This window comes from Macaca thibetana, chromosome 15 (genome assembly GCF_024542745.1).
Source record: "Macaca thibetana thibetana isolate TM-01 chromosome 15, ASM2454274v1, whole genome shotgun sequence".
Taxonomy (NCBI): Eukaryota; Metazoa; Chordata; class Mammalia; order Primates; family Cercopithecidae; genus Macaca; species Macaca thibetana.
The window spans coordinates 47142501-47164977 of record NC_065592.1 but is presented as its reverse complement, the minus strand read 5'-3'; the positions used below and the strand labels follow the sequence as shown (position 1 = coordinate 47164977).

At 42.0% G+C, this 22477-nt stretch overlaps 1 protein-coding gene across 1 annotated transcript in view; it reads right to left on the bottom strand.

Annotated features, from left to right (window-relative positions):
• The window catches only part of UBAP2 (ubiquitin associated protein 2), a 113950-nt gene that overhangs the window by 77419 nt on the left and 14054 nt on the right, over nucleotides 1–22477 (bottom strand). The window contains exons 3-4 of the mRNA XM_050760743.1: nucleotides 2679–2756; nucleotides 108–218 (exon numbers count right to left, since the gene is read on the bottom strand). Of these exons, the coding sequence (XP_050616700.1) occupies nucleotides 108–218; nucleotides 2679–2756 (189 nt within the window). The remainder of the gene's footprint in view (nucleotides 1–107; nucleotides 219–2678; nucleotides 2757–22477) is intronic.

The following is a 22477-nucleotide window of genomic DNA, read 5'->3' as shown; positions in this document are numbered from 1 at the left end:
TGGCACCATCATCCATTCCATCCCCACCCCCAACCAAGGTGAAGTTGAAAATGTGCTATGGAATTGTAGACAAATGTAAACAATGCAAATCAATTAATAATACTTACTGTGTCTGAATTCCCTTCCAGCAATATATTGATAGCTTTGTTCACATCTCCATTACAATCATGTAGGGCCACTATGCATTCATCCTGATTTTTCCCTGTCACTTCCATAAGCTAGTGAATATATCAGAAAATGGTTAGAGGCAATCAAAAACTGGCACTTGATGTTAATATTAAGACTCTTCTATACAAATACAGAATTACATAATCCTTCTACATGAAGATAGCCTCTTCTAGACTCTGAGTTTACAATGAAGACACGTTTTATTTTTTTTGTGGCCATTCCATGCATGTCCTTTCACTAACACTGGTAGAATTTAACTAAAAATCAATCTTCCTCCAAGTTGACCAAGGAGCAGATCATTAATCAGCAGCACATACATACGTACCAACATTCTCAGAATACCCAAGATCAGGTATCTGAATAATCAAATTTAATTCAAGGACACAGGATTCCTAAACTTAAATATGAGGTAGAACTATAAGAGTACATGGTCACCATTCATGGAAAATCCAATACAAATTTTTTGTCAGGGATAATATTCCACATATTGGCTTTCACCATTTGGATTAGAACACTTCAACGGCCAGCCGCAGCAGCTCACGCCTATAATCAACACTTTGGGAGGCAGAGATGAGAGGATCACTTGAGCCCAGAAGTTCGAGACAAGCCTGAGCAATATAGTGAGACCTGATCTTTACAAAAATTTAAATGAGCGTGGTGGTAGGAGGATCGCTTCAGCCCTGGAGGTGAAGGCTGCAATAAGCCATGATTGTGCCACTGTACTATAGCACAGGAGACAGAGAGAGACCCTGTCTCCCCACCAAAAAAAGAAAACAAAAATATAATTCCATATACATACTAAGTTACATAACACCCTAAAGTCTTACTAGTGGAATTCTGCTACTATCACAAACCACACTCCTAGACATATTATTTTCTCAAGGATCTTCAACACGGTGCTATGCTTGAAGCAATGATGAAAGAAACTCTTCAATTTATCATCATTAGCAAGGGATACTTGTTACTTAGCGTTTTCATCACTAGAACAATCACAGACTAGGCAAAATGCAGGTTTCTCAAGTATCAGTGAATAAACCTATGATTTAATATCTATTGCATTTTAACTACATTTAACTATTTTAGTATCTACTAGTTGAAGTTCAAAATAGCTTGATCCCAACATATCAAGTGATTTGTCTATGGTCACAAAGGTAATTAATAGCAAAGCCCATCTAGAACCCAGGCCTCCTCATCTCATAATCACAGCTCTCTGCACTATACCATTTGGCCTCTCTGCTTTCATCTTTTCATTTTAACAAGCAGCAAAAGTTCTGCATACTCTATAGCTTTCTGACGCTTCAGTCTTTGGATAGCTACTAATAAAAGTCTCATTTTTATCAATGATCTGTACTAAGTGAATGCCTGCAACATACAATTTTTAAGACATACAGTCAGCATCAAAATTACCCCAGTGGTCAGATTACTGACAGAACTAAAGTTGGAACTTAAATCTCTGAACTCCTGGGCCAATGCTCTATCTATACTATTCAGATAAAAGGCGATGTACTATATATAAGTGTATCTCAAACTGTATGAAGATCTCATTCCAGAGAAGGAAATCTATGATTTCTTGTGAGACAAGACAAGATTTCATTGTGAGACATTTACTCCAAAGAACAATTATTAGATGACATCTACTAAGAGTAGGAATATCTGGCACTGAGATAGGGGTTACAGCTTCGTTTCTAGAATCTTGATAAGAAACAAAGTCAGCAAAGTAGAGTTGGAAATTAAGATTAAGTTATCAAAAATACCTCTTATTAAAGTTTGAAATGAAGACATTGCCCTAAAATTTAATTTTGTATTTTTCCAACGAGAGTATGAAATCACAACCATGTCTGAAATGGCAATTCAGGCCAGTAATCCTGTAATCCCAGCACTCTGGGAGGCCAAGGCAGATTGCTTGAGCCCAGGAGTTCAAGACCAGTCTAGGCAACATTGCAGGACTCTGTCTCTACAAATATTTTAAAAATTAGCTGGGCATGGTGATGAACATCTGTCATCATAGCTACTCAGGAGACTGAAGCAGCAGGATAGCGTGAGCCTAGGAGTTTGAGGCTGCAGTAAACTACGATAGCACCACTGCACTCCAGCCTGGGCAATAGAGCGAGATCATGTCTCTATGAAAAGAAATTTTTTAAAAGGTAATTCAGTTCATCCCTAACATTAAACAAAATTCCCAGAGACTGTGCCAAATGTTAGATATACTTTCTATGTATATACGTATAGGAAAATCTCAGTGTGCTTACAGAAATGTCTGGTTCAATGTTCACATGTAAACACTAATAACTCAGAAAGATTGTATTGTAAGGTAGGTGAACATATTCAATTCTTTTGCTTGCCCACCAATAAAGGTATTTAATCACAAGTCCAAAATCCAATACACAGATTTCAGGTGAGACTAGAAGCTAGAAGTAATACTTTAAAACAAAAATCTTTACTGAAATTATCCCTTTAAGCACAATCCAAACAGATTACAAAAATGATGATATCCTTTGCCAGAAACATACCTGCTTAACTTTAGCTTCAAAATCTGAATCATTCTTATCAAAGATCACTTGAGCAAGACGCATCTGTTCAGCTGTTGCCTGGAAAGTACATACAGTTGTTAAGGATTTGAAAACCAAAAGCTTAAGTTAGATTCCAAAATCTGGGTCAAACAGATAAGGCTCTCAAGCACTAGAAACATTAAGTAAAAACAAATAAAAGACCCTGAATTTAGGGTCTCAACCTGTTCCCATAGGAAAAATAAGCATCAAATTAAGTAACATAAAGGACCTATTCCTTTGACCAAATGACCTAAAGTTATTGTTCATCTTAACTGGCCATATGACTTATTTGAATTTTCTTTCCCTTGGCAGGGTCGGGGAAATCAGCTCAAAAGAAAGCAGAAAAACAAAAAATAATGAAAACTTTTTGGCCGGGCATGGTGGCTCATGTCTTTGGGAAGCCAAGGTAGAAGAACTGCTTGAGCCCAGGAGTTTGAAACTAGCCTGGGCAACACAGAGAGACCCTGTCTCTATTTAATTTTTTAAAAGATTTAAAAAAAAAAAAAAGGCTTAAAAATTAATGAAATCGTTAGCGGTAGTTGGTAGGCAAAAAAATAATAAAAGAAAAATTAAAAGGTAACGCAAACAACTGCCCAGACACAGGCTTAGAACTAGACTTTGTGTCAACAAAGCTGTTGTCAGGTCTAAAAAGGTATGCTGGTTAGTTCTGAAGGAAAAAAAGCTGTATTTAGCTAAACTAAAAATATTTTTAAAGTTACTTTATCTTTTTTTTAATACACAATAATTTTGTTTTTCTAAGAGACAGGGTTTCACTATGTTGCCCAGGCTGGTCTTGAACTCCTGGGCTCAAGTGATCCTCCAACCTCACCCTCCCAAAGTGCTAGGATTACAGGCCTGAGTCACTGCATCTGGCAAAAGTTACCCTCTTCACAATTTTTTTTTTTTTTGAGATGGAGTCTCGTGCTGTTAGCCCAGCTGGAGTGCAGTGCCGCGATCTTGACTCTGCAACCTCCGCCTCCCAGGTTCAACTGATTCTCCTGCCTCAGCGTCCAGAGTAGCTGGGACTACAGGCATGCACCACCATGCCCAGCTAGTTTTTGTATTTTTAGTAGAGACGGGGTTTCACCATGTTGGCCACACTGGTCTCAAACTCCTGGCCTCAGGTGATTCACCTGCCTCGGCCTCCCAAAGTGCTGGGATTACAGGCGTGAGCCACCATGCCCAGCCTAAATCACAATTTCTTAAAGTTTTTATTTACGTATTTATTTAATTTTTAAAGGTAGGGTAGGCCGGGCGCGGTGGCTCACGCCTGTAATCCCAGCACTTTGGGAGGCCGAGGCGGGCGGATCACAAGGTCAGGAGATCGAGACCACGGTGAAACCCCGTCTCTACTAAAAATACAAAAAATTAGCCGGGCGCGGTGGCGGGCGCCTGTAGTCCCAGCTACTCAGGAGGCTGAGGCAGGAGAATGGCATAAACCCAGGAGGCGGAGCTTGCAGTGAGCCGAGATCGCGCCACTGTACTCCAGCCTGGGCAACAGAGCGAGACTCCGTCTCAAAAAACAAACAAAAAAAAAAAGGTAGGGTGTCATTCTGTCCCCTCAGACTGCAATGCAGTGATGCCATCATAGCTCACTGCAGCCTCCAACTCCTGACTTCAAGAGATCCTGCTGCCTCAGCCTCCCATGTAGCTTGGATTACAGGTGTGCACCACCACATCTGGCTAGTTGCAGAAAACTTACTTCCAGTTACTTTTGTCACTCAAAATATTTTTTCGATCACATTACTAAGTTTCGTTTTCTGATGTTTTTAGCAACAAAAAATCAGAAAAGTTCTAAAGAAAGTTATTCATTTGTGGAGTGATTTTGCAATGTGCCTGTCTAGTTTCTTAGTTTTAACAAAGGTACTGTAATTATTACAACAGGGAAATTAGGTGAGGAATATACAGGAACAATCTGTATCATCTCTGTACAACAGTCTACTAAATCGAAAATTACTCCAAAATAGTTTAAGTTGCCTCATTAACCAAGTCTATACTAACTCCCAACATAAGTATTTAAAAAGCTGAACAGTTTACAAAAAGATCTTAGAGGAAAAAAGCCATAAGGAACTAATAGACAGCTTTTATTCTCAGTTTTTTATATACACTCATTTCAAATAATCTTGACTAAAGTGGGATAAAGGGGAGTTGTTGACATTTTTTGCATTTTAAAGCACTTTTCAAAAGGCCTTTCCAGGCCATGTGGGTGGGTGATTATACAAATTCCAGGTGCTTTGGCCTGTTCATCCCAACCTATGCCTGCTGAGACCTCAGTTTAACTGCCACAGTACTGCTACATTATACCCAGAAAGACACTGGTACAGAAATTCAATGTCTACACTTATTAAAAATTACCACAATTGTTCCCTGTACATGTAAGGACCTTACATATACTCTCACTATCCCTAAATCAGACAATCATTTTCCTGAACCATAACAACCAAGAAATCCCAGTGCCACAGCCAAGAGCACCAATGTCGTGCTAACTAGATGAAGTAAAAGGGAAAAGCAAAGCAAGAGATGAGTTTTTAAAAGATGGCATTTCCACATTACACATTTGGGTTTGGAGTAATGGTAACTTGTTATGAACTGTTAAAGTCAAAAATATAGAGAGAAACAAATCTCTAAGTAAAAAAGGTTTTATTTGGGAAGAATATATAAGTAGGATTACAATCCAGGACATACATACATACATAATAGGGTGGCCTCCCGTGTGTCCAAACAAGGTTGGGAGTTTTATTAGAAAAATAAACATGACCTAGTTTTGAAAGAAAACTCGCTGGAACTACTAAAGCTTTTGGGAGCTGGTAAGCTCTGATTGGTGAGTGAAGACGGTTGGTAAAACCAGACTTAGAGTCACAAGAGTTCATCTCAACAGCTAGTAGGTAAAACTGGATTTAAGGTTACAGCATGTCATTGGGGCAGCTGGCTTGCAATATAATCCCTGGGCAAGCGCTCTGTGCCCCAAGCACTTTTTTACCATAACCCTTGGTCCACTGACTCTAAATTTAGTTGGGTATGACAAGATAACTCCAATTCATATAATCAATTTTCACAAAATGAAAGTAGACTGTTGGTGTCCCTGCTGCAAGAAGCCTATATGAAGTTTGCCTGTTTTCCCTAATACTATTATTTTCTGCTCCCAGTGTTTCAAACCTAAAAAATGTACCATACTCATTATCCAGCAGATTCAGGTAGCCTTGTTCCAATACAAGCACCACTGATGTTCATCCCTTCCCATCATTAAAGTTTCTTAAATTATAAGCTTTACATGTCAAACACAAGAAAAATTGAAAAATCCATAAGGTGACCATCTAACACCAAAACTATTTATGTATTTGGTATTCATATTTTTTTCATTAAAAAACAAACAAACAAACAAAAAACAGGGTTTCACTCTGTGGCCTCGGTTGGAATGCTGTGGCACAATCACAGCTCACCAAGGCCTCGACCTCCCAGGTTCAAGCAATTCTCTGACCTCAGCCTCCTGAGTAGCAACCATGGCAGCCACCATGCCTGGCTAATTTGTTGTTGTTGTTGTTGCTGTTTTGGTAGAGACAGGTCTCACTGTGTTGCCCATGCCGGTCTCAAACTCCTGAACTCAAGCAATCCTCCCACTCTGCCTCCCAAAGAGTTGCAATTACAGGCATGAGCCACCACACCTGGCTATTTTCCTCTTTTATCAAAAACAGAATATTTAACATACTACTACGTAGAATCACTCACAAACACACAACTTATTATGAATATCTATATCAGGTTTAATGCTACATGACAATCCACTGCATAGGTGCTACTCTTTTTTTTTTTTTTTTTTTGAGACAGTCTCGCTCTGTCGCCCAGGCTGGAGTGCAGTGGCAGGATCTCGGCTCACTACAACCTCCGCCTCCCAGGTTCAAGCGATTCTCCTGCCTCAGCCTCCTGAGCAGCTAGGATCCACAGGCACGTGCCACCACACCCAGCTAATTTTTGTATTTTTAGTAGACACCGGGTTTCACCATGTTGGTCAGGCTGGTCTTGAACTCCTGACGACCTCATGATCCGCCCACCTCAGCCTCCCGAAGTGCTGGGATTACAGGTGTGAGCCACCGAGCCCGGCCTTACTTTTGAAGACAGAGTTTCACTGTGTTGGCCAGGCTGGAGTGCAGTGGCAAAATCAGCACTCACTACAGCTGCCTCCCAGGCTCAAGCAATCCTCCCACCTCATGCACTCCACCCCCCCGCCCACCAATTTACCCCAATAGCTGGAAATACAGGTGCACAACACCACACCTGGTTAATGTTTTGTTCTCAGTATAAACAAGGTTCCACCATGTTACCCAGGTTGGTATTGAACTCCTGAGCTTAAGCAATTCCTCCACCTTGGCCTCCCAAAGCGCTAGGATTAGAGGTGTAAACCACAGTGCCCGGCCTGTATCTTTCTTACTCTACAAATTTTTATTACTACAAAAACACTGCCAGAGATCCATTTTTTTTTTTTTTTTTTTTTTTTTTTTTTGAGACAAAGTCTCCTTCTGTTACCTTGCAGTGGCGTGCTCTCGGCTCACTGCAACCTCCGCCTCTTAGATTCGAACAATTCTCGTGCTTGGGACTACAGGCATGCCACCACGCCCTGCTAATTTTTGGTTTCGGTAGAGACGGGGTCTCATCATGTTGGTCAGGCTGGTCTTGAACTTCTGACCTTGAGTGATCTGCCCACCTTGGCCGCCCAAAGTGCTGGGATTACAGGTGTGCACCACTGCGGCAGGCTGAGGTCCATTCTTATACCCGAATCAGAACACACATCAAAGATAGCTTTTTTTTTTTTTTTTTTTTTTTTTTTTTTTTGAGACACAGTCTTGTTCTGTTGCTCTGGCTAGAGTGCAATGGTGTGATCTCGGCTCAATGCAACCTCTGCCTCCCAGATTCAAGGGATTCTCTGCAACCTCCACCTCCCAGGTTCAAGCGATTCTCCCACCTCAGCCTCCCCAGTAGCTGAGATTACAGGTGTTCGCCACGACGCCCGGCTAATTTTTACTATTTCTAATACAGATGAGGTTTCATCATGTTATTCAAGCTGGTCTTGAACTCCTGACCTCAAATGAGCCTCCTGCCTTGCCCTCCCAAAGTGCTGGGATTACAGGCATGAACCACCATGCACGGCCAAAGATAGATTTCTTTTTTTTTTGAGACTGAGTTTCACTCTTGTTGCCCAGGCTGGAGTGCAGTGGCACAATCTCGGCTCACTGCAACCTCTACCTGCCTGGTTCAAGCAATTCTAGTATCTCCGCCTTCCGAGTAGCTGGGATTACAGGCACATGCCACAGTGCCCAGCTAATTTTTGTATTTTTAGTAGAGACAGGGTTTCATCATGTTGGTCAGGCTGGTCTTGAACTCCTGACCTCAGGTGATCCGCCCACCTCGGTCTCCCAAAGTGCTGGGATTACAGGTATGAGCCACCACGTCCAGCCCCAATGACAGCTTTCTAAGAATGAATACAACAAAGTAAAACAACAGGGTCAAATAAATGCCTACCAGTGTTAAAAGGAGTTTAAAATCATCTCCACAAAAAGGCTCTGCACAAAGGCTGTAAAGATATATACTCAATGAGCCGTAAATAAGAGAACCTGCCTCCTCAAAACCTTTCCCAAAATGGGCATAATGAACTTTTTAAAAAAGCTAATTTAATTACTTAAAATGGCCTATATTTGGTCTAATTTTTATTTCTTAGCTCACTATTAAGACTGCAAAATCTCATTTCTACAAAAAAAAAAAAAACAGAAAAATTAGCCAAGTGTGGTGATAAGTGCCTGTAGTCCCAGCTATCCCAGAGGCTAAGGTGGGAGGATCACCTTAGTCCAATGAGGTCAAGGTTGCAGTGAACCAAGATGGCGCCACTGCATTCCAGCCTGTGCGACAGAACAACTTGGTCACCAAAAAAAGGGGAAAAAAGGAAACTTTAAGGCTGGATACGGTGACTCATACCTATAATCCCAGCACTCTGGGAGGCTGAGACAGGAGGAGACCAGCCTGGGCAACATAGTGAGATCCCCATCTTTACAAAAAATTTAAAAATCAGACACTTCTTGCATCACCTTTTTCTTAAATCCCATTGAAAACAACAGACGGGCATGGTAGCTCAGGCCTGTAATCCCAGCACTTTGGGAGGCCGAGGCAGGTGGATCACTTGAGGTCAGGAGTTCAAGACCAGCCTGGCCAACATGGTGAAACCCCATCTATACTAAAAATACAAAATTAGCCGGGCGTGGTGGCACGACCCTGAAATCCTAGCTACTCAGGAGGCTGAGGCACAAGAATCAAGTCTCAGCTACCTGGAAGGCTGAGGTGCGAGAATTGCTTGAACCTGGGAGGCAGAGGGTGCAGTGAGCCCAGATCGTACCACTGCACTCAAGCCTGGAAGCCAGGGCAAGACCTTGTCTCAAAAAAAAAAAAAAAAAAAAAAATCTGATAAAAGAATAACATATCTCTAAGTTTTCCTATTTCTTCTTTAAATTACAGAACTCAAGAAATATTTAAAGAATATGAAATATGAAAATGGAGTCTAAACTACAAGGAATATAAAACTTAGCAATTAATGCCTCAAGGATAACAGAGAATAAAACTGGGCAAATTTTTTTCCTGTAAAAAGGAAATAAAAGGAAAAAGAAATGAAGAGAAAAATAGGAACGGGAGAAAAGAAAGCAAAGTGCCAAACACTGAAGATAGGCAAAAGACACCCAACTTAAAGCTATGGACAATAAGCTGCCAAATAATAAAAATACAGTACAGATCCTTAAAACTAAAATTTAAGAAAAATGTCTGGAAAACAAACCAAAAAATGTGTAAATATGTCAATGAAAATACACTGTATTTGAGAATATCAATCCCTAACTAGTCAGTCCACACTAAGACATTCTTTAGTTTAAGAACTGGACTCTGGCCAGGTGTGGTGGCTCACACCTGTAATCCCACCACTCTGGGAGGCTGAGGTGGGCAGATCACTTGAGGTCAGGACTTCAAGACCAGCCTGGCCACCACAGTGAAACCCCATCTCTACTAAAAATACAAAAAAATTAGCTGGGCATGGTGGCGTGCACCTGTAATCCCAACTACTTGGGAAGCCAAAGCAGGAGAATCGCTTGAACCCGGGAGGCAGAGGTTGCAGTCAGACGAGATCACACCATTGCACTCCAGCCTGGGAGACAGGGTGAGACTCATCCAAAAACGAAAAAAAAAGAAGAACTGGACTCTAAAAGAACAAGCATCCACAGGACAACTAGGCAGAAATGGCAAGAGACCCAGAAGAGAATGAAATTAGAGTAAAAACAAACTTGTCAAGAGCAATGCTTTGTGCAAGAAAAAAACAAGATAGGCACCACAGCTCACACCTGTAATAACAGCACTTCGGAAGGCTGAGGCAGGCAGGGTGCTTGAGCTCAGGCGTTTGAGACCAGCCTGCACAACACAGCAAAATCCGTCTTCACAAAAAAATACAAAAACTAACTAGTACAGTGGCATGCACCTGTGGTCCCAGCTACTCAACAGGCTGAAGTAGGAGGATTATCTGAGCCCAGGAGGTCAAGGGAGCAGTGAGCGTGACCGTGCCACTGCACTCCAGTCTGAGTGACAAAGTGAGACCTTGTCCCAAAAAACAAACAAAAAAAAGATACATAAAGAAAATGTGGGCCTAGCACTTAGAGCCAACAAAACTGATGTTCTACGCAAGTATAAAAGGTATAAATTGTGAACAACACCAAAGAACAGAAGGAATATTGTTCTCGTAATCCTTTCCAGAGGAATCAACAAAACCAATGGGTTCAGACAATCAAAATGACTAGAGAAACTGACTTAAGTATTGACAGTGACTACTAAACATATTATTGTAGAACTAATACTAAATGACTAAAGGGGAAGCATATACTGTATAATGAGTACCTAAACAACGTAGACAGAGTACAACTGTTTTGCTGTTGATATACATAAAGGCTAAATTTTGTTGTTGATTTTGTATCCTGCAACTTCACTAGATTCATTTCTCAGTTCTAACAGTTGTTTGGTGGAGTTTTTAGGTTTTTCTAAATACAATATGTCATCTATAAATAAGAATATAATATGACTTCTTCCTTTGCAATCTAAACCCCTTTAATTCCTTCTCTTGCCTATTTGCTCTGGCTAGAACTTCTAGTACTCTGCTGAAGTGAGGCCAGGTGCAATGACTCATGCCTATAATCCCAGTACTTTGGGAGACTGAGGCAGGCAGATCCCTTGAGCCTAAGAGTTTGAAACCAGCCCTGTGGGTAACTTGGTGAGAGGCTGTCTGTACAAAAAATAAAACATGAGCCAGGTATGATAGTGCACACCAGTAGTACCAGCTACCCGAGAGGCTGAGACAGGAGGATCTCTTGAGCTTAGGAGGTCGAGGCTACAGTGAGCCACGTTCACATCATTACATTCCAGCCTGGGAGACCCTGTCTCAAAAAAAAAAATAGCCTTTATTATGTTGAGGTATGTTCCTTCCACACTCAAGTTGTTGATAATCTTTACCACAAACGGATGTTGAATTTTTTCACATACATTTTTCAATGTTTATTGAAATGATCATATGTTTTTTGTCCTTGTTTTTTTTTTTTTTTTTTTTGAGACGGAGTCTTGCTCTGTCACCCAGGGTGGGGTACAGTGGCATGATCTTGGCTCACTGTAAGCTCCGCCTCCTGTGTTCACGCTGTTCTCCTGCCTCAGCCTCCCGAGTAGCTGGGACTACAGGCGTCCAACACCACGCCCGGCTAATTTTTTTAATTTTTAGTACAGTCAGGGTTTCACCGTTTTAGCCAAGATGGTCTCATCTCCTGACCTCGTGATCCGCATGCCTCGGCCTCCCAAAATGCTGGGGATTACAGGTGTGAGCCACCGCGCCTGGCCTGTCCTTGTTTTTCTTAATGAGATGCATCCTGTTCATTGATTTGCATACGCTGAACCATCCTAGTGACACAATTATTTTAAAAGGAAGAGAGCCAGGGCCTGCGCGGTGGCTCACGCCTATAATCCCAGCACTTTGGGAGGCCGAGGCGGGCGGATCACGAGGTTAGGAGATCAAGACCATCTGGCTAACACGTGAAACCCGTCTCTACTAAAAATACAAAAAATTAACCGGGCGTGGTGGCAGGCACCTGCAGTCCCAGCTACTCGGACGGCGGAGGCAGAAGAATGGTGTGAACTCGGAAGGCGGAGCTTGCAGTGAGCCGAGATCCTGCCACTGCACTCCAGCCTGGGCAACAAGAGTCTCAAAAAAAATTTTAAAAATAAAAAGAAGAGGGCCAAGCGCGGTGGCTCATGCCTGTAATCCCAGGACTTTGGGAGGCCGAGGCGGGTGGATCACGAGGTCAAGAGTTTGAGGGCAGCCTGACCAACATGGTGAAACACCGTCTCTACTAAAAATACAAAAATTAGCCAGGCATGGTGGCACGCACCTATAATCCCAGCCACTCAGGAGGCTGAGGCAAGAGAATCACTTGAACCCGGAGGTGAGTTCAAAATAAAGCCCAAATGAACTGAACCAAAGTTCCCTCAAAAAAGGATGCAAAAAATATCTGATTAGATATTTGCTCTATCAGTTGATTTCAAGTCAACTGAAATACAGCTTGAATAAGGTTAAAATTTCTAAATTCAGAAAAGATACACAGGAAGAAAGACTGATACAGACCTTGTTCCTCCAGCAGGGAGAACATAAACATTTGTGTTTAGTGCATCAAATCCTGATGCCACTGATGATACTTTATAAAAACAAGCTAACATTTATGGAGGCCTCTGAAATAAAGGATCATCCCTAATTTCTCCATACCCAGAACTCTGGTAAATTAAAAAAACAGTATTGGGAGTGGGAGAGGGAGAGATTGGGGTAAGAATGGGGAAAATAAGGTGTTAGTATTAGTATTGCTATTCTTAGAATGTTCTATACACAAAAATGGGACACAAGGCAGGGCACGGTGGCTCACTCCTATAATCCCAGCACTTTGGCATGCCAAGGCGGGTGGATCACAAGGTCAAGAGATCAAGACCATCTCGGGCAACATGGTAAAACTGCATCTCTACTAAAAATACAACATTAGCTGGGCATGGTGGCGCATGCCTATAGTCCCAGCTACTTGGGAGGCTGAGGCAAGAGAATCGCTTGAACCCGGGAAGTGAAGGTTGCAGTGAGCCGAGATCGCGCCACTGCACTCCAGCCTGGCGACAGAACAAGACTCATCTCAAAAAACAAAAATACAAATACAAATACAAAATTAGCCGGGCTGGGGATGGGGCATGCCTGTAATTCCAGTTACCAGGGAGGCTGAGGCAGGAAAACTGCTTGAACCCAAGAGGTGAAGGTTGCGGTGAGCCGAGATCACGCCATTGCACTCCAGCATGGGCAACAAAAACAAGACTCTGTCTCAAAAAAAAAAAAAAAAAAAAAAAAAAAGTGGGACACAGAAAATGAGTAATTTTGGGATAATTTAATTCTACCACCTTCTGGTTCCCTTTGAACCAGGATTCTGTGTGGAAGCAATAAAAACATAACACAAAAGAAGTTAAAAACCCTGTCATCAACTGGGTGCAGTAGCTCAGGCGTATAATCTCAGTTCTTTGGGAGGCTGAGGCAGACAGATCACCTGAGGTCAGGAGTTCCAGACCAGCCTGACCAACATGAGACCCCGTCTCAAAAATGTAATAAAATAAAAATGCAACAGAGATCATGTCTAGACTGCAAAGCGTAAGATATATACTATCTAACACCTTACAGAAAAGGTTAGGCAATCCTTTATGTAAAAAGGTGGCCAGGCGAAGTAGCTTCCGCCTATAATCCCAGCACTCTGGGAGGCCAAGGCAGGAGGATCACAAGGTCAAGAGATCGAGACCATCCGGGCCAACATGGTGAAATCCTATCTCTACTAAAAAAAAAAAAAACAAAATTAGCTGAGCACAGTGGTGCACGCCTGTAGTCCCAGCTACTTGGGAGGCTGAGGCAGGAGAATGGCTTGAACCCAGGAGGCGGAGATTGCAGTGAGCCAAGGTCCTGCCACTGCACTCCAGCCTGGCGACACAGCGAGACTCTGTCTCAAAAAAAAACAAAAGTTAACATTTAGGATAGCTGGGTGAATATATCTATCTCTATCATTCTTTGCAACTTTTTTACAACTCTTAGAATTATTCCAAAATAATTTTTCCCTAAAATATTGGTGGTTTTTTTGAGATAATCTTGCTCTGTCGCCTAGGCTGGAGCACAGTGGCACAAACTCGGCTCACTGCAACCTCTGCCTCCTGGGTTTAAGTGATTCTTGTGCCTCACCCTTCAAGTAGCTGGGATTACAGGTGCACACCACCACGGTCAGCTAATTTTTGTATTTTTAGTAGAGATGGGGTTTTGTAACGTTGACCAGGCTGGTCTCGAACCCCTGGCCTCAGGTGGTCCACCCACCTCAGCCTCCCAAAGTGCTGGGATTACAGACGCAAGCCACCACACCCAGCCATAAAGGTTTTTTTCTTATAAATGTTTTAAAAAATATTTTTTATGAAGACAGGGTCTCGCTATTTGACCCAGGATGGTCTTGAACTCCCGAGCTCAAATAATCCTCCCACCTCAGCCTCCCAAAGTGTTGAGATTACAGGTATGAGCCACCGTGTCCCGGTTCAAAATGTTATTGGTAAGCCAATAGATTCAAGCACTTATGCTACCATATAGTATAAGAAGTTTGTAATTTTTGTAGAGGCATATCTCACTATGTTACCCAGGCTGGTCTCGAACTCCTGGACTCAAGCGATCCTCCCACCTCAGCCTCCCAAAGTGCTGGGACTACTGGAGTGAGCCACCATGCCCAGCAGGGAACAATTGCTTTATGTATGTAAATACTCCATGTAACACATGAAAAATAAATGACATATATTTCCTTTTTTTTTTTGAGACAGAGTTTCGCTCTTGTTGCGCAGGCTGGAGTACAATGGCGCCATCTCCGCTCACCGCAACTTCTGCCTCCCGAGTTCAAGAGATTCTCCTGCCTCAGCCTCCCAAGTAGCTGGGATTATAGGCATGTGCCACCAGCCTCGGCTAATTTTGTTTGTTTAGCAGAGACAGAGTTTCTCCAACTTGGTCAGGCTGGTCTCAAACTCTTGACCTCAGGTGATCCACCTGCCTCGGCCTCCCAAAGTGCTGGGGCTACAGGCATTAGCCACCACACCCAGCCGGAAATGACCTATCTTTTCTAACAAGTTTTGTAGTGGCCTGTTATTGTGATTTTAATATGGATTTCCCTAAGCCTAATGAAGTAAAGGATCTTTTCATGTACTTACTTGCAACACATATACCTTCCTGAGTGAAATTTCATTCAAATCTTTTGTCCTTTTTTGAGATAAGGGTCTTACTCTGTCACCCAGGCTGGAGTGCAATGGTACAATCACAGCTCACTGAAGCCTTGACCTCCTGGGGTCAAGCAATTGTTCAACCTCAGCCTCTCAAGCAGCTAGAACTAAAGGCTCCTGCCATCCCATTCACCAATTTTTTTTTTATTTCTAGTAGAGACAAGGTCTCCCTATGTTTATGTTGCCCATGCTGGTCCTGAACTCCTGGGTTCAAGTAATCCTCTTGCCTCAGCCTCCCAAAGTGCTGAGATTACAGGCATGAGCCACCATGCTCCACTTTTTGTCCACTTTGTTAAATGTGTTATTTCCTTATTTCCTTATTTTTGTTTCAAAATTTTGTGACAAGTCCTTCATCAGATGCAAAGATTTTCTCCTGATCTGTGGCTTGTCTTTCCATTCTCTGAACAATCTTTTGAAACCATAAGTTTTCAGTTTTCCTAAAGTCCAATTTATCCATTTGTTCTTTTATGGATCATGCCTTTGTTGCTACATCTAGGAAATCTTTGACTAAACCAATAGCATGAAGATTTTCTCCCATATTTTCTTGTATAAACTTTAAGCTTGGGGTTTTCAGTCCATGACCCGTTTTAGATTTTGTTTTTATGAATGATTTGCATATTGATATACAATAGTTCCCACACTATTTACTGAAAAGGCCATCCTTTCCCCTCTACATTGCCTCTGACTCTCAAAAATTGGTTGTCGACATATGAGTAGGTTTATTTCTGGACTCTCCATTTTATTTCACTGTCTACCTTTACACCAATTCAAAACACTAGACATGGCAACCAAGTGTTGGTGAGGATTTCACGCCAGCAGAACTGGAATTCTGCTGGCAGAAAAGCAAATGGTTCAACTACTTTGGAGAATAGTTTAGCTAGCTATTTATGTATGTATGTATGTATGTATTTATTTATTTATTGAGACAGGGTCTCATTCTGTCACCCAGGCTGAAACGGAGGGGTGCAACCTCTGCTGGGTACAACCTCTGCTTACTGCAACCTCCACCTCCCAGGGCTCAAGCAATCCTCCCATCTCAGCCTCCTGACTGGCTGGGACTACAGAGGCAGGCCACCACCTCTGGGGAATTTTTGTATAGGAAAGGTTTGGCTATGTTGTCTAGACTTGTCTCAAACTCCTGGGCCCAAGCTATCTGGCCTCCCGCCTCGGCCTTCCAAAGTGCTAGGATTACAGGTGTGAGCCACTATGCCCCACCTGGCAATTTTTCTTTTCCTGTTCTTTTTTTTTTTTTTTTTTTTTTTTTGAGATGGAGTCTCGCTCTGTTGCCCAGGCTGGAGTGCAATGGCACGATCTCCGCTCACTGCAACATCCGCCTCCCAGGTTCAAGCGATTCTCCTGCCTCAGCCTCCCAAGAAGCTGGGATTACAGGCGTCCGCCAGCACACCTGGCTAATTTTTTGTATTTTTAGTAGAGATGGGGTTTCATCATGTTAACCAGGCTGGTCTCAGATTCCTGACTTCAGGTGATCTACCTGCCTCAGCCTCCCAAAGTGCTGGGATTACAGGCATGAACCACCACGCCTGGCCTGAGATCCTGTCTATTTAAAAAAAAAAAAAAAAAAACACAGCCAGGCACAGTGGTTCACACCTGTAATTCCAGCACTTTGGGAGGTCAAGGTGGGCAGATCACCTGAGGTCAGGAATTTGAGACCAGCCTGGCCAACATGGTGAAACCCTGTCGCAACTAAAAATAGAAAAATAAACCGGTCGTGATGGCAGATGCCTGTAATCCCAGCTACTCAGGAGGCTGAGGTGGGAGAATCACTTGAACCTGGGAGGTGGAGGCTGCAGTGAGCCCAAATCGCACCACTGTACTCCAGCCTGGGTAACAAGGGCAGAAACTCTGCCTCAAAAAAAAAAAAAAAAGACAATAAACAAATACTACACTCTAGTCAATGATATCCATTCTGAAGTGATTAAGAGTACCACTAATCAATTAATTTACTTTGAAAAGCATTAAAAAGTTAGATAAAATAATGGTTGGCTAAACATATGTGATAAAACAAACAGAGCAAAAAGATAACAGAACGTATAGGTATTGACTGTACAACTCTCAATTTTTCTTCATGTGTGACCATTTTCATAATAAAGTATTGTGGGGAGGGATTTTGGCAGACAGAAAAGGAGTGGAGGAGGCAGCTTGGGATGGTAGATGTGTTAAACAGGAGCTACAACAAAGATTTTTTTTAAAGTAGAATTATGGACTAGTTGTGGACATCCACGCACTGCACAGTAAGTATTATTATAAGAACATCCCTGGTTTCGAGACATTTCAGACAGAAACTACTTCATGCAGAAATGTCAGAGTGATAAACCAAAGTCAGGGAGTATGGCTGAAATCTTTGTGGAAAAAGTAAGAAAAAGTAATGGCAGAGTGGGGGAACCAGGAACAAATAATGACTCTAAAGGCAAGAATATTTAAACTTGAAAACTGCCTGAGAATAGCCAGTGCTTTGTAAACGTGCACGATTTACAAAATTAAAGAAACACTTACTGACCCGATTACAATATTAACAAAAAAGCACTGGATGAGTGAAAGAATCTCACCAAATATTTCAAGCAGAATAGTTATTAATAATAGCATTCTGCTGTAGGGGGCAGTCTGGGGCTTATGTATGTTTCTACATTATCATTTTGATACTGTTTCACCCATACAGTTCTAACTATAAAGTCACTATTCATTGCCATATGTAAGGTAAATGCCTATGACTGATTTATTCAGACTTAGCTTTTTCAGCTTAAGTATTATATGACACAAATACTCTGTATTTCTCTTGAGTAATATCTTTTTTATTCCTAAAAGGGCCTAGACAGACTACTTCTGAAAGCATAGCCGATACACATAATAGCCACTTAACAATAACAATATAGTAACACTAACACTAGCATATTTATGAAAATAAATTTTAATGAGAACTTTAAGTATTTTTTACCTTTATAAAATACCCTGTCAAGAAAAAAATAATTTTCTTTGATAAACAATTCAATAAATATTTGATAAACAAAGAACCAAACATAAGAGTATAATAGGGAAGTTACCAGGCTGAGCTCTAGGAAGTGTCAAGAGGTCGGTACAGCTTGGGAAAAAAGAGGAAAAATCAGGGTCAACTGGTAATTCTTAAGTTAAACAAGGTCAGTGCACCCTCCCCTGCAATAAACATTAGTGACATACACCAGGTCACGTCTCAAGTTGAAAAATATCTTGCCAAGAAAAGTAGTATCACTACAGCTCTTCCTCTGGATCTCTTATCCATTCGCATGGCTTATTACGAACTAAGCTGCTTTTACAGTGGAAAATGTGAAATTTTTCAAATGAATCCAAATTTTTTTTAATTAGATCTGTCACCCAGAAAAAAATTGTAAATAATAAAGTAGGATTATTTATGCCCACCACCAAAAATAAACATTAACAGTCTACTAGCCTGTTCTCATTAATGTTCAACAGTTTTGCTTTAATTTTACATATTTTTTCAGTTGATCAGGAAGCATACCTTTTCTAAGACATGTTATATCACAATTTTCAAATATTCTTACAATCACTTCATAATTGTGAAATGTTCATATAATTTTGTGGAATAGTCACATAAATTCACAAGAGAGTTGACATCTGAATACAATGTATATTCCACAATCTAATTAGCTAAAAAGGACATTACAGCTGGGCGCAGTAGCTCATGCTTGTAATCTCAGCACTTTGGGAGGTCAAGGAAGGAGGATCACCTAAGGTCAGGAGTTCGAGACCAGCCTGGCCAACATGGCAAAACCCCGTTTCTACTGAAAATACAAAAATTTGCCAGGCATGGTGGCGCACGCCTATAATTCCAGCTACTCGGGAGGCTAAGGCAGGACAATCGCTAGAACCCAGGAGGTGGAGGTTGTGGTGAGCTGAGATCGTACCACTGCACTACAGCCTGGACAACAAAGTGAAATTGTGTCTCAAAAAAAAAAAAGGCATTATAAGGACCATTGAAAAAATGTAAGTATGATCTGTAGATTTTGATTTTTTATCACTGTACTATAATTATGTAAAAAGATCCTTGTTTTTTAAAAAACACACTGAGGTATTAAGTGAAGAAAAACCTTATTCACAACTACTTGTCAAACGTTTCTGGGGATAAACTGTATGGAAAGAAAGAGAACAGGATAAATGAGATGTGATAGAAATGTTAACATCTAGGGAATCTGGAAGAAGGGTATTCAGTAATTATTCATACTCCCATTGCAACTTTTCTGTAAGTCTCACAATTTTTTTTTCTGTTTTTTGTAATTGAGGTTCGTAGTCAGGCCCAGTGGCTCACGCCTGTAACGTTGGCAGTTTGGGAAGTTGAGGTGGGCGGATCACTTGAAGTCAGGAATTCAAGACTGACTAACCTGGCTAACATGGTGAAACCCCTCTCCACTAAAAATACAAAAATTAGCCAGGTGTGGTGGTGCACACCTGTAGTCCCAGCTACTCTGGAGGCTGAGGCAGGAGAATCACTTGAACCCAGGAGGCGCAGGTTGCAGTGAGCCAAGATCAAGCCACTGAACTGCAGCCTGGGCAACAGAGTAAGACTCCGTGTCAAAAAAAAAAAAAAAAAAAAAAAAAAAAAAAATTGAGGTTAAAGGAGATTTAAGTAACTCATCTAGTTAGTAAGTAAGTGCCAGACCCAGGACAAAAATCCTGGTTTATGGCCGGGCGCGGTGGCTCAAGCCTGTAATCCCAGCACTTTGGGAGGCCGAGACGGGCAGATCACGAGGTCAGGAGATCGAGACCATCCTGGCTAACACAATGAAACCCCGTCTCCACTAAAAATACAAAAAAATTAGCCGGGCGTGGTGGCGGCGCCTGTAGTCCCAGCTACTCGGGAGGCTGAGGCAGGAGAATGGCGGGAACCCAGGAGGCGGAGCTTGCAGTGAGCCGAGATCGTGCCACTGCACTCCAGCCCGGGTGACAGAGCAAGACTCCGCCTCAAAAAAAAAAAAAAAAATCCTGGTTTATATAGATTCAAAAGAACTCTCACGCAGTGGCTCATGCCTGTAATCCCAGAACTTTGGGAGGCGGAGTCGGGTGGATCACCTGAAGTCAGGAGTTCAAGACCAGCCTGACCAACATGGTGAAACATACAAAAAATTAACCAGGTGAGGTGGAGGCAGAGGTTGCAGTGAGCCGAGATCACACCATTGCACTCCAGCCTGGACAACAAGAGCAAAACTCCATATCAAAAAAAAAAAAAAAAAAAAAAAGAACTCTCTTTCATCATGCAACGTGAATAGGTTATCTCAGAACACCTCTAACATTGGACATTTTAAATTGAGTAATTAACATCTTACTGGCAGGGCGTGGTAACTCACACCTGTAATCCCAGCACTTTGGGAGGCCAGGGTGGGCGGATCACCTGAGGTCAGAAGTTTGAAACCAGCCTGGCCAACATAGCGAAACCCCATCTCTACTAAAAATACAAAAATTAGCCAGGCATGGTGATATGTGCCTGCAATCCCAGCTACTCCAGAGGCTGAGGCAGGAGATCACTTGGACCCACAAGGCAGAGGTTGCAATGAGCTGAGAACGCGCCACTGCACTCCAGCCTGGGCGACAGAGCAAGGCTCCATCTCAAAAAAAAAAAAAGAAAGAAAGAAAAAAACATTACCAAATAAAGCCACTTTTTATTACTCCAATTTAAGATTACTTTCTTAGCAAATACTTCCCAGAATAGGATTAATGAAAAATAAACATGAGGCCGGGCGCGGTGGCTCACGCCTGTAATCCCAGCACTTTGGGAGGCCGAGACGGGCGGATCACAAGGTCAGGAGATCGAGACCACGGTGAAACCCCGTCTCTACTAAAAATACAAAAAATTAGCCGGGCGCGGTTGTGGGCGCCTGTAGTCCCAGCTACTCGGGAGGCTGAGGCAGGAGAATGGCGTGAACCCGGGAGGCGGAGCTTGCAGTGAGCCGAGATCGTGCCACTGCACTCCAGCCTGGGTGACAGAGCGAGACTCCGTCTCAAAAAAAAAAAAAAAAGAAAAATAAACATGAATAATTTTGCTAATGCATACTACTGTTTAAAAGAAAAAAATTTAAAAGGGTCAGGTGCAGTGGCTCACACCTGTAATCCCAACACCTTGGGATGCCAAGGGGGACAGATCACTTGAGGTCAGGAGTTCGAGACCAGCCTGGCCAACATGGTGAAACCTCATCTCTACTAAAAATGCAAAAAAAGTTAGTCAGGTATGGTGGCTCACGCCTGTAATCCCAGCTACTGGGGAGGCTAAAACAGGAAAACTGCTTGAACCCCAGAGGCGGAGGTTGCAATGAGCCAAGATCGAGTCACTGCACTCTTGACTGGACTACAGAGCAAGACTCTGTAAATAAAAAAGTCAGGCACGGTGACTGACGCCTATAATCACAGCACCTTTGAAGGCTAAGAGGGCAGTCACTTGTGTTCAGGTGTTGGAGACCAGGTTGGGCAACACGGTAAAACCCTGTCTCTACTAAAACTACAAAAATTAACTGGGGGTGGTGGCAGGCGCATGTAAACCCAGCTACTTGGGAGGCTGAGGCAGGAGAATCGCTTGAACCCAGGAGGCGGAGGTTGCAGTGAGCCGAGATGGCACCACTGTGCTCCAGTCTGAGTGACAGAAGGGGACTCCATCTCAAAAAAACAAAAAAAAAATTAGGTAGGCATGATGTCGCCTGCCTGTAGTCCCAGCTACCTGGGAGGCTGAGGCAAGAGAATCACTTGAACCCGGGAAGTGGAGGTTGGAGTGAGCTGAGATTGGCCACTGCACTCCAGTCCGGTGATAGATTCCATCTCAAAAAAAAAAAAAAGACCCATTCATTAAGCAAACTTTTTCCTAAGTAAATTCAACTATAAAAGGAGGACCTCATCTAAAAATTTCAAATTTTTCCATCACTGGACTGGATCAGTTTGTTGAATAAATTCCTATCAGAGTAAGTGTATTTAGGATCAAGCACTGAGTAGAAGAGATATCTGTCCGTTAAACCAGCAAAATACTACACTAACTTTATATTGAAAAATATAACGCAACAGTTAAATCTCCTCATTATGTCCCTTAACATCAACAGGGTACTTGGGTATAAACAAGTGATTACAATAAGCACTTATAATTAACTATCATAGTCAAATCAATCTGCAAGTAAGATAAACTGGATATAGTTTACTCACTTGTATATTGCCTGTGAAAAACGGTTTGCCATTCTAGTCAATAACATGTATATAATGCTTAATTTTGCACCAGGTACTGTGCTTAGCACTTATCTCACTTCGCTTAAAATAATCATATAACCAAATTGAGAAGGGGCGAGTATTTAACGTTAAAAATTTTATTCAAATGTATCTTTGTTTTTTTGAGACAGAGTCTCGCT